Genomic DNA, 13,305 nt, shown 5'->3' with positions numbered 1-13,305 from the left:
TTTGAGGGAGCTCACGCTGCTTCGAGAATCGACACATTGGGGAACGCCTCCAGCGTGACGTGTCTGAAGCCTGTATGAAACTAGTCCAATCTTGATTGGTGTTGCGTCATGTGACGTGACGTCACATGTGACGGTGAGCGGAAGCTATAAAAGGGAACCGGATCATAACAATGTCAGCTTTCTGTTCTTCAGCGAGGCGCTCTGTGTGACTGTTTGTCTTATTTGGTGTTGTATTGTCGTTATCCCTTCCCTATATCCTTCCCTATATTTATATATATTGATTATGGCAGAGAGAAAAGAGAAGCAGTTCAGGCATTGTGCGTCCCCTAATCCACGTTTTTTGAGCGAGGGTGACACACACGCGCTCTGTGTTGTTTGTCTGGGAGTGGAGAATGCACGGGCAGCGCTTGAGGGCGCTGTCTGTGCTAACTGTGATCTAATGCCCCTTATAACGCTCCACTCCCGCCTGAGCCTGTTCGATGAGGCAGGCCAGGCACGCGCTCCCCGTGGATCAGGTCCCGCGCCTGCCGAGGCAACGCGGCGCTTGCATTCATGGGGATCGCAGAGGGATCTGGCGTTGGATGTTGAGACGGCTTCGGCCCTTTCTCAGCATTCATCGACCAGTTCCCGTGGTCCCGCTCCCGGTTCAGAAGCCCGCCCAGCGGCTTCTTCCGCTCGTGAAGAGGACCCGATGCTCGAATTATCTGCCTCCGAGGAGGTGGATAATTTGATCATCGATGTAGGAGCATGTGAAGATCTGCCACCACATTCTCCTGCATCTGAGGAGCTGTTGGAGGTTGTGACTAGGGCTGTGGCCAAATGAAATATCAGTTGGTGACCAGAAAGCAGGAAGCGACAGTAAAAAGCAAGCTTGATGAGCGCTTCCTGCAAGCCCGGTCACAGCCTTCGCGCCGGAGCCTCCAATTTTTTAACAAGCTCCACACCGAGGTGTCGAGATCGTGGGATAGGCCCTTCTCTTCTCGACTTTCCAGCCCCAATGTAAATATATATTCTTCTATAATGGGGTCGAGAGAGATGGGCTATCATACATGAATTCAGTTCGAATATCGCTCGCACAGGTTCAGCGGGGTTGTAAACACACTGGTCAGCCCCGAGCAGGGTCTGGTTATGGAACAGGAAGTTCAGTCCCTCTTAGCGAAGGAGGCCATAGAGTATGTTCCTCCCCAAGAGCGAGAAGCCGGGTTCTACAACTGGTACTTCATAGTTCTCAAGAAGGATTGGGGATTACGTCCCATTATAGATCTCAGGGTATTAAACCGGTCTCTGAGGAGATACAGGTTCAAAATGTTAACGATACCTATTATCGTGAGTCAGATCAGGTCCGAGGACTGGTTTGTCACGATAGATCTAAAAGATGCTTACTTCCACATATCCATCCTTCCACAGCACAGGAAGTTCCTAAGGTTTGCTTTCGGGGGAAAGGCTTATCAATACAGGGTTCTTCCTTTCGGCCTAGCAATGTCACCTCGCACCTTCACGAAATGCATGGATGCTGCCCTTGCTCTGTTGAGACTTCAAGGCATTCGCATCCTCAATTATATCGACGACTGGCTTATCCTGGCACAGTCAGAGGAGATGGCGGTTCAACATCGAGATGTTGTTCTGGATCATCTAAGGTGCTTGGGACTAAGACTCAATGCTAAGAAGAGTTCATTGGTTCCTCTACAAAAGACTACTTTTCTGGGGGTACTTTGGGACTCAATCACGATGTGGGCACAGCTGTCTCCCGATCGTATAAATACCATCTTGACTACAGTTTCGAGCTTCAGGCTAGGCCAAACCATCAGGGTCAAACACTTTCAAAGAGTGCTGGGTCTCCTGGCAGCACCGTCCAACGTTATTCCTATTGGCCTGCTGCACATGAGAGCCCTACAGTGGTGGCTCTGGACCAGAGGGTTTTCCCCGAGGGGAAACCCATTTCGCACTACCAAAGTAACGCACATATGCCTTCGTTCTTTGGTAATGTGGAAGAAACCTTGGTTCCTGTCCCTAGGTCCTGTGTTGGGAGCACCGTGACAAAGAAAGATTGTGACTACGGATGCTTCTCTCACAGGTTGGGGTGCGGTTATGAAAGGCTGCTACACCAGGGGTCTCTGGAAGGACCACCATCTCTCTTGGCACATCAACTGCCTGGAGATGCTGGCTAAGATTTTGGCTCTCAAACACTTCGTTCCGGACCTCATAGGCCATCATGTTCTAGTACGGACAGACAATATGTCGGTGGTCTCTTATATAAATCGTCAGTGGGGCCTGAGATCGCGCCCTCTATGCAGATTGGCACATCGGGTCCTCCTGTGGTCCCAGGGCAAACTTCTCTCAGTCAGAGCGATGTTTATCCCTGGGGACAGCAATGTTAATTGTTAATATGGAAGGAGTTTGGACAGGCGGAAGTGGACCTATTTGCCTCTCAAGAGAACACTCACTGTCCACTCTGGTTCTCTCTCTAGCATTCCAGCTCCCCTGGGGCTGGATGCCATGGTTCAGACGTGGCTACGTCTGAATGCATTTCCCCCGATTGCTCTGCTCCCAGGGGTTCTAGAGAGGGTCCGGCAGTACGGGATCAGCTTACTCCTAGTAGCTCCGTACTGGGCCGCCCGAGTATGGTTCTCGGACATCATGGTCCTCCTAGCAGGCCCTTCGTGGCAAATTCCGATCAGGATAGACCTTCTTTCTCAGGCCAGGGGCACAATATTTCACCCCTGGCCGGAACTATGGAAGCTATGGGTCTGGCCCCTGAGGGGGATCAGCTCGTAAATATTGGTCTCTCAACTGAGGTTGTTGAGACCATTTTAAACTCTAGAGCCTCCTCCACGGGGAAACTTTATGAATTAAAATGGAATGTATAACACCAATTTCATCATCTCTACACTGGTTACCTATTAAGTTCCGTATCAATTACAAAGTACTACTACTGACCTATAAAGCCCTAAATGGTTTAGCTCATGTGTATTTAATGGACCTTCTATCGCCCTACAATCCATTGCGTTCTTTAAGATCACTAAATTCGAGGCTTCTGGTCATTCCTAGGATATCTAAGTCCACTAAAGGAGGGTGGGCGTTCTCGCATTTAGCTCCTAAACTCTGGAATAGTCTTCCTGATATTGTTTGAGGCTCAGACTCGCTGTCCCAGTTTAAAACTAGATTAAAGACGCATCTATTTAGCCAAGCATTCACATAATGCTTACCTTTTATACCACTGTTGAATCAGATCGAATGCATTAATTTTATGAACAGCAGCTATGCTAATTATCTCCAATCTGCTCTTCTGATGTTATCTCGGGACGCTATTCCCGAGGTAAATAGCGTTCGTCAGCTCCAGTTTGTATCCAGCCTCTCATGGAGACTTCAGATGCCCCAACACCTGCGATGAGATGACTAAACGCCTGTGAATAGACGACTCGACGCCTGTGAAGAGACGACTCATCACCGGCGATATGTTATGCCCTAAATTAATACATGATTAACTAACTGTATTTTTCTATGTACATTTCTGAAATGCACTTTCTGTAAAGCTGCTTTGAAACAGTATGTATTGTGAAAAGCGCTATACAAATAAATCTGAATTGAATTGAATTGAATTGAATGTGTTTAACTTATGGTGCAGAGAACTTCAGTTGGACCCAGTTAACTGCCCAGTGGCTTCAGTGCTGGAGTTCCTCCAGAGTTGTTTATCTAACGGTCTCTCCCCGTCCACGCTTAAGGTCTAAGTGGCGGCCATAGCTGCCTTCCACACGCCTCTAGGGGTGGGCACCTTGGGGAGACACCCACTAATCGTACGTTTTCTTTGTGGAGCTAGGAGGATGAGGCCTGTCATCCAGTCCAGAGTTCCCACTTGGGACCTGACAGTTGTCCTTGAAGGGTTATCCCTGGCACCCTTCGAACCATTGGATGAGGTGTCTGAGAAGTTTATGTCCTTTAAAAGTAGCCTTCCTGCTAGCCATTACGTACCCTCAAGAGAGTTGTGGGCCTGCAGGCTTTATCGGTTGCTCCTTTTTGCCTCGAGTTCGCTCCCAGCAAAGTAAAGGCCTTTCTCCACCCTAGACCTGTGGCGCAATGGGTATTTTGTTCCCCAATGTGTCGATTCTCGACGCAGCGCGAGTTCCCTCGAAAGGGAACGTCTCGGGTTACGATTGTATCCCTAAGAAGGGAACGAGATGCTACGTCCCTCGGCTTCACTTCTAGCGCTCCTGAGAGCGACTTGCTTCGACCAATCAAAAGCTGACATAGTTATGATCCGGTTCCCTTTTATAGCTTCCGCTCACCGTCACATGCGACATCACGAGTGACGTCATGACGCAACACCAATCAAGATTGGACTAGTTCCAGACAGGCTTCAGACGCGTCACGCTGGAGGCGTTCCCCAATGTGTCGAAATTTGACGCAGCGTCTAGTTCCCTTCTCAGGGAAAGAGGGTTACAGTCGTAAACCCGAGACGTTTCCGGACAACTTGCGCTACGCAGTTTAGCCACTTGCAACACACCGGCCCAACTAACCAATCTGATCCCATTGCCTGTTTCTGAGGGAGTGGTTTCATTGAATCAGGAAGTCAACCGGTCGTACAAATGACAGAGGAGAAAGCGACTTACAATAAAGGTGAAATTTATGAAAAATAAGGCTTTAAAAAAAAAAACGAAGACATGTTATATTGCACCCCATAAACACAATCATGCAAAGAAAAAAAGCAGTAAACCACCCCTTTAATAAGCCTGTTAACAAGCAGAATAACTGAAGAAAAGAGGAGAACAGAGAAAGAGACAAGCAGAAACACAAATATAACTACTACAACTGACTTCCAGTCACATCCTTAGATGAAATCAACTGAAGATAAAATAAGACATTAAATCTCTGAAGATCTCAGCAGAGGAGGATTAAACAACTAGACTGACTTTATTTCTGTCAGACGTCTACAAAAGTTCTTATTGAGAATTAACAGAGGTTTAACTGTTTCATTTGAAGTCACCATAACGGTGATTAGTGTTTCCATTAGTTGGGCTCTTAAAGGGGTGGTTTCCCGCTTTTTTTCTTTGCATGATTGTGTTCATGGGGTGCAATATAACGTCTTCATGTTTTTTTTTAAAGCCTTATTTTTCATACATTTTTTACCTTTTTTCACCTTTATTGTAAGCCGCTTTCTTCTCTGTCATTTGAACGACCGGTTGACTTCCTGATTCTATGAAACCACTCCTTCAGAAACAGGCAATGGGCTCAGATTAGTTAGTTGGGCCGGTGTGTTGTAATTGGCTAAACTGCGTAGCGCACGTTGTCCGGAAACTTCACGCCCATTACCTTTACGGGCGAAAGTTGCATGTGCTCCGGTCAAATGTAAATAATGGTGTCAATACTGCGTATCAGTTTGTGCCAGAATCAGAATCAGACCCAGAAAGCGGCAATGAAGAGAGTCAAGCAGAACCTCCCCAAACACGGCTCTTACAAAACGTTTCTGAATGGTACATTTTTGTATTATTATTATTCTATTCTACTATTATTATATAAGAATTTCGATACGCTGTTACTTGAAAATGCTACTGCTGCTTGTTAGCTTTTGAGATTCTCCTGATTAAATATTTAATATAACTGAATAAATGACTGAGTAATACCGTTTTTTAAAGTTATTGTTTTATCGATATAATGAACAACCGTTTATCTATTTACAAAACTTAGTTTACACACAAAATAGCATGGAACTAACTGGCTACTATAAACAAACAGCGTTGGCATTGGTTTACGTTCTTGATCAAATCGAAAAATTGTCAAAGCACGGAAAATACATTTACAAAATTAGTACATAATTACAAATTCAGGGTCCAAAATGTTTGTACGCGTTTGTCATAGACACAAGAAAAAGCATAACTAAGTGGCTACTAAAGCCAGCGCTGGCATTTGTTTACGTCCTTGATAAAATTAAAACATTACGTCTGAAATTATGCATGCAAATACATTTAAAATTATTAAGTCTTACTTACAGGTTGTGGCCCAACAACTGCTGCCTCTGGTTCTCTTACGAGAGTATCTCTCGTACTGCGTAATATCTTACGCTATGGGGAAAACCTCTTTTCCACGAGATATTGAAGCCAAAAATTATCCTTTAATTTTGATTAATGTAAAACGCTGTGCGGCAGCGTGCAGACATAGGCAAGACGGCTCGCGCGCCTATTGGCTGCCCTGCGGCAACAGCAGCAAGCCTATCGAGAGAGGCCCTGCGTGACGTGACATCCAATGGGGGTGCTTCGCGCCCATTTCGTCGCGTCCCGCCAGAATAGGCGTGGCCTTGGCCTATAAATACGCTCGACAGGCTGATACAAACTGATTTTCATCTCTTCAGCGAAGCACTATTGCATCGCTGGATCAGAGAAGCCGCGCCGTCTGATAGTAAGCCTTCTGCGGGACGAGCCTTCGAGCCTGAAGCCACTGGCCTTCACCTCGCCGCCTTCAGCCGCCGTACCTGCTACGCTTTCCGGCGTTAATATCCTTTTTCACTGCTAGAGTGTGTGTTCGCCGTCGCGACTCACACTCTCTCTCTCTCTCTCTTTATCTAAAAGAGCAGCGTCTTTTTGAAGACGCTTCGTTCCTGTGGAAGTATTGCCATGGTGACTCTGAGGACTTGCCTGGCATTTTTTCTCCGAGTCTGCACTCCCGCCCGCTGTAGTGCCGCGCCGCAAAGCGCCGTATTCAGCGGGTCCTCGAGCCTTCTCCAGCCCGTGAAAGCTCGCCGGTTCGCCCGCCAGCTTCACCAGCTTCAATCGAGTCGCTCACTGACGGACAGCGGCCGCCGCGCGCCGCCGCATCCGCCATTAGTGACGACAAGATAGCTGCATCGGTAGAGGAGGCCAGCTATTGCCATGGTGAGTGAGACTCCCGCCCGCTGTAGTGCCGCGCCGCAAAGCGCCGTACTCAGCGGGTCCCCGATCCTTCTCCAGCCGTGAAAGCTCGCCGGTTCGCCCGCCAGCTTCACCAGCTTCAATCGAGTCGCTCACTGACGGACAACGGCCGCCGCGCGCCGCCGCTTCCGCCATTAATGACGACGAGATAGCTGCATCTGTAGAGGAGGCCAGCTGCTATATCCCCGCGTTGGACAGTGAGGATTGGGCGAGCTCTGTGGATCTCCCCCTTCTGCCCGCGAGTCGTCAGGGAAACGGGCCAGCATCAAAACCGCGGCTAGCTTTCTTTACGTTATAAGAAAGCTACCCCGCCCCCCGTGGGCATGCGTCACCGGCGAAATGAGGAAAGAGTGTATTTTTAGTCCCGCCGAGGTCGGACCAATCTCCATTTCTCAAACATTTCTCAGCTCCTCTTAGTTTGAGCGGCTGTAAATGTCAATATTGCAGCAATGAGCCTGATGTATAACACGCACGCCTGCAAACAAACGCCAACACACACAAAACTGTGATGACGCTCTATTATGTGGTCGAGCTATTTTAAGCTTTTGTTGTCTCCCCCTGTGGCTCAGTGGCGAAACCTACAGCCATCGCACGGGAGACACGTGTTCGATCCCAGCTCTCGCAGCAGATAAAATTTAGTCTCGCCGCGGCCAGAGTTGCACTGATACTTTTCGCTCGTTCAGTTCCAAGAAAATGTGACTGTTCCAGTGTATTTTGCAGTAAACAAGCCGGTACCATGGCCCGCTTGCCTGCACACAAATGCCGTTTCCACGGCGACCCAGAAAAATCATATAAGCAATGTATTTTCTGGTATTCCGGCCACAGCCGATGGTGTTATGAGTGTAATAAAAATGCCCACAGCCCAGTGTTCATTTCTACACACAAACACAGCCCGCCACAGTGCAGGGCATGCACATATGAAATCGACTCATGTCAATTGTTCATTAAATGTAGTGAATGTGCCCACAACCCAATGCCCACAAACACTACACACTGCATGTGCCACGTTTTCTGTAAAACGAAACCAACACACATACAGTCAGCTAAGACCCACGGTGTTTAAGTCTCGCCGCGGCCAGACTCCACCGAAACCTCTCGCTCGTTCAGTTCCAAACAATGTGACTGTTCCAGTGTATTTCGCAGTAAACAAGCCGGTACCACAGCCCGCTTGCCTGCACATTAACGCCATTTTTACGGCGACCCAGATAAATCCAATAAAGAGTGTATTTTCTGGTGTCCCGGCCATAGCCGATGGTGTTATGAGTGTTGTAAGAATGCCCACGTCACAGTGCCCATTCCCACACGCAGACACAGCCCGCCACAGTTCAGGGCTAGCACAAATAAAATCGACTCATGTCGATTGTGCAAACGTAGTGAATGTGCCCACGACACAGTGCCCACAAACACTACACAGTGCGTGTCCCACGGTTTCTGTAAAAACGAAACCAACACATATTCAGTCAGCGCAAGCCGACGGTGTTTTCAGTGCAGTAAATGTGCCCGCTGTCCCGCGCCCACATTCACTCACAGACATGCTGAACCCTACGGGGTTTGTCCCGCTCGTTCTCTCTCCACAATTTGTCATAGAGAAAGCGAGTGCGAACAGGCTGCCCGCCGTGATCGGCGCGCCCCCCGCCTCGCACACTTTAAACACAGTGTTCATGTGTCAGCACACCGAAGCTCTGCAGCCGCCACTGTGCCGCGGCCAGAGCCCGGATATCATTCTGCCTCTAGCTATCCAAGCGAATGCATGGGCAATGCTTCCCGGGGTATCAGAAGGGGTGTTGAACACTATAAAGACAGGCTATTTGCTACAGTTCGACTCGACGTCCCCGCCGTTGCACGGCGCGTGTCGAAACCACGGTGGACAACGAAGTATCTCATCTACTTCGAACCGAAATAGCGAAACTACTGAGCAAAGGGGCCATAGAACCTTTATCTCAGGCTCAGAGCGAAGGGGGTGTATACAGCAGATATTTTCTGGTACCGAAAAAAGACGGGGGTCTCAGACCCATTCTAGATCTGCGACAATTGAACAAAGCGCTTCTGAAACGCAAGTTCAAAATGCTGACAACCAGCAAAATCCTCGCACACTTGCGCCAGGGAGACTGGTTCATGTCAATAGATCTGAAAGACGCCTATTTCCAAATACAGATTGCGTCACGTCACAGGCGATTCTTGAGATTCGCCTTCGAGGGCCAGGCATATCAATACACAGTCCTACCGTTCGGCCTGTCCCCAGCACCCCGTATATTCACGAAGTGCATGGACGCGGCTCTCGCACCCCTGAGACTTCAGGGCATGCGAATTTTGAACTACTTGGACGACTGGTTGATTCTAGCTCGATCATGATCAGAGCTCATAGAACACAAGACTGCATTACTCGAGCATCTCGAGAATTTGGGTCTCACAGTCAATTGGGCGAAGAGTTCGCTGTCTCCCAGCCAGAAAATCTCTTTTCTGGGAACAGTGATGGACTTGCTGTCTATGACAGCACGTCTGTCGCCGGAGCGAGGACTGAACATTCAGCGCGCCATGAAATCCTTCCGCCGCGGCTCTATAGTCCCGCTCAAACGGTTTCAGAAAATGCTGGGCCTCATGGCCTCAGCATCCTCAGTACTTCAGCTGGGCCTGCTTCGCATGCGCCCACTGCAGTTATGGCTGAAAGCACGAGTTCCGCCCGGGGCTTGGGCCGCTGGTCTGTTTCGCCTCAGGGTCGACAGGAAATGCGTCTCGGCTCTGAAACCTTGGAAAAAAGCCGACTGGTACCAGTCAGGCGTGAGTCTGGGGACTCCCTCGAGTGTGATGGTGCTGTCCACGGACGCCTCCACCTCGGGATGAGGAGCGCTTCTCGAGGGCAGACCGTTCTTTGGCCAGTGTTCAGAATGGGAGAAGCTCCTACACATAAACTGTCTAGAAATGCTGGCAGTAGACAACGCGCTAAGTTGCTTTTGTCCCCAGATAAAAGGCCGCCACGTCTTAGTCCGGTCGGACAACATGTCAGTGGTGGCGTACATAAATCACCAGGGCGGCGTCAGGTCCCGAAGCCTTTACAGGCTGACGAAACGCCTCCTGGACTGGGCTCAGCACAACCTGCTTTCACTGAAAGCAGCGCATGTGCCTGGTCACCTGAATCTGGGACCAGACAGACTGTCCAGAAACAATGTCCCAGCAGGGGAATGGTCGCTGCACCCGCAGGCGATCCAACTGCTGTGGGAGACATTCGGCAGAGCGCAGGTGGACCTGTTCGCGTCCCAGGAAAACGCTCACTGTCCGAACTTTTTCTCCAAGAGCAGGGATGCGCTGGCCCACGTATGGCCCCGACGCCCACTCTATGCTTTTCCCCCCGTCTCGCTCCTGCCTCAAGTGCTGGAACGATTCAGGGAAAATGGATGCCCAGTGCTGCTCGTGGCTCCGCTATGGACGAACCAAACCTGGTTCCCAGTCCTGATGCAGCTGACCAGAACTGCCCCGTGGCCGATACCGGTGAGGAGAGACCTCCTCTCTCAGGCAAAGGGCTCGATTTGGCATCCTCGCCCGGAGTTATGGTCCCTACATGTGTGGGCCATCAACGGGTACCCGCTAACCTCCCGGAGGGAGTGTTAAACACGATCACGCAGGCTAGGAACGCGTTCACCCTGTCTGCGGGATATACTGTTGACATAACTAGCTCCTATGGGATGCTATTTCATGGGGAATGATGCTGGTAGCCTCTCTTCTCCGACTCTCTGTGAGTCTACGGTGATTATGCACTATATGAGCCCCGGGCTACTGCCCTTGGGACTTTGGTGTCGGATCCCAGTACGCACGGCGTCTTACATTGTTTTCCCCATAGCGTAAGATATTACGCAATACGAGAGATACTCTCGTAAGAGAACGTACTCGGTTACTAACGTAACCTCGGTTCTCTCTAGAGAGGGAACGAGTACTGCGTATCTTACCGTGCATACAACAGCGCTGGTTCGCTTCAGCGATGAAAACCAGTTTGTATCAGCCTGTCGAGCGTATTTATAGGCCAAGGCCACGCCTATTCCGCCGGGACGCGACGAAATGGGCGCGAAGCACCCACATTGGATGTCACGTCACGCAGGGCCTCTCTCGATAGGCTTGCTGCTGTTGCCGCAGGGCAGCCAATAGGCGCGCGAGCCGTCTTGCCTATGTCTGCACGCTGCCGCACAGCGTTTTACATTAATCAAAATTAAAGGATAATTTTTGGCTTCAATATCTCGTGGAAAAGAGGTTTTCCCCATAGCGTAAGATATTACGCAGTACTTGTTCCCTCTCTAGAGAGAACCGAGGTTACAATAGTAACCGAGTACGTTTTCAAGTTGGAACTGCTTCATGCTTTAGTAAAAGTTTGTTCTTGAATCCGGCATTGAATTTGTGGAGATTTTGGAAGCTGTCTTCCGTAAAATGCGCAGCACAGAGAGCTAAATTACGATTGTAATTTTCTGGAACATAATCAAACATAAATTGTAGCCATTGTTGACGAACTACAGCGCCCGAACACAGAAGACCTGACAGCTGGGTGAAAATAATACACTTTCGACGGCATGGCTACTGCTCTCCACTATAATTCTTCCTCTTCGACAAAGCCGCAGAAATATGGCCATGCCCCCTTTTTTGCATATTCCGGAGGGAGGGTTGATGTAAATGTATGGGTTAGTTACGTATAAAACCCAGGAAGTATCGTTGTAGTCCCATTCGAGTCGTTTTTGTAGGCATTAAACTTCCTGATTTTTAAAAGACGATATCTCTGCTTACGTTGAACTTTCAGCGCAGCAACTTTGCAGATACTGTTCATGCACCAACAGCAACATTACACACTATTTAAAATGAAAAAAGTGAAATCGCAATCAACCATCCCTTTAAGGCTGAGATGAATCCATATTTAATATACAGAGATTTTGTGGCTCAGATAAGGCCCAGTTCTGGTTTATTTTCTTTGTTCTTGCTATGGCCTGCTTGTGGCCCAGATCTGGCAAACAGGAGTGAGCCACCCAAGGTCCGTCATTCCACGCTGCATGTGGGCCAGATCATCTTTCCACGTGTGCCAGATGTGTGCCGGATCTGTGGACCATCACAATGTTGCTATGTGGGAAATAGCTGACACAGTGAGGGAACAGCAAAAGAACAAAAAGCACTGACAGAACGGTCAGCCATAAACAGCACCTCTTTTTCTACCCTGTCTACACAACAATGTAAGAAAACGCTTTAGCCTGATCAATATTTGGTAGGAGAAAATAAACTGATATGCCCCAGAAAGGCAATCTAACCAAGGCAAACATGCCAGAGAGCAGTGGCAGACAGACACACCAGCGTTTACTCAACCAGAAAATCAATAACTATATTAGTATCCACACCGATTGATGAGAACACTTTAAAAGAAGAGAGAATATTCAAAGAAGAAGAGTAAGAACTTCAAATCATTATTTTTACCCTTCCAACCTAATTTCGCACTGCAAACATCAAACTTACACTTGTCCTTGCCGTCCAGTGATCCTGGTATAAGCAGGATAATCCAGAGCTAGCTCTGTGTTAAATCTGTGCGTACAATCGTCTAATGCACAGCTAGCTGTACAATGTTAGATATGTGTAATATGCACTATACATATAAAATATATCTTTATACATTCAGTTACCTGTCTATTATAAATGGGTCTGTTTTAGTATATATTCAGTCATGTGTTTGTTTGTACAAATGCTGTAAAAATAATCATTCAAGAATGTCACGGCACATGGTATACTACACTCTGTACGTATATTCCTGAAAACAAAGCTTTGACTATTAAATGTGCAAGACGAGCAAATTTCCTGACACATTCTGACGCATCGTCATACTTCTTTACTCAGACATTTAAAGTGTCTAAATAAATAAATTAAATGTGTAAACTAATGTAAACATGTTCATATACGTAATATTAAAATGTTATTATATTATTTGTTAAAGTTAACATTCTAATAATTAGCCTTAAAACATAAGAAAATCAGAATTACTATATTATTGCTAGTGTATTAATAATCAGAAGTGCATTACAGCAGATTGTAAAGCAGATTTCAATCAAACAATGTGTGCAGTAGTGGAGGTTTGTTTAAACCCAGCATGGTAAGAGATTGGCTGAACACTCACAGGCCCTCTGGGATACACTCTAGAGTCAGCGTTTGGCCCCTGAGCACCAGATAAGAGCTGTGGGATCCTGTGGGCTGGAGCAGCTGGGGCCGCCGGCTCTTCACCACTAAATTTGCTGTGAAAACAGGAGAACACCATTCAATCCCACAACTAAGTTTTAGTAATTTCAAAAGGCTCTCTTGCATTACCTTTTGCCAAAAAGAAATGGAAACTTCAGCACGTTTCATGTCTTATTGTCTGTTTTTGCCACAATTATTTAAACAAGTGTAAAGTAAG

The 13,305-nt window shown here is 47.9% G+C and overlaps 1 protein-coding gene across 1 annotated transcript in view; it reads right to left on the bottom strand.

Moving 5' to 3' along the window:
* The window catches only part of l1camb (L1 cell adhesion molecule, paralog b), a 252,651-nt gene that overhangs the window by 57,437 nt on the left and 181,909 nt on the right, over window positions 1-13,305 (bottom strand). Inside the window, exon 8 of the mRNA XM_077225092.1 lies at window positions 13,030-13,144. Coding sequence (XP_077081207.1) covers window positions 13,030-13,144 — 115 coding nt within the window. The remainder of the gene's footprint in view (window positions 1-13,029; window positions 13,145-13,305) is intronic.

This window comes from Siphateles boraxobius, unplaced genomic scaffold, assembly GCF_051911475.1.
Source record: "Siphateles boraxobius isolate OS27281-9 unplaced genomic scaffold, OSU_SipBor_1 99, whole genome shotgun sequence".
NCBI classification, from domain to species: Eukaryota; Metazoa; Chordata; class Actinopteri; order Cypriniformes; family Leuciscidae; genus Siphateles; species Siphateles boraxobius.
The sequence above is the reverse complement of the archived record's forward strand: the minus strand, read 5'-3'. Positions and strand labels throughout refer to the sequence as shown.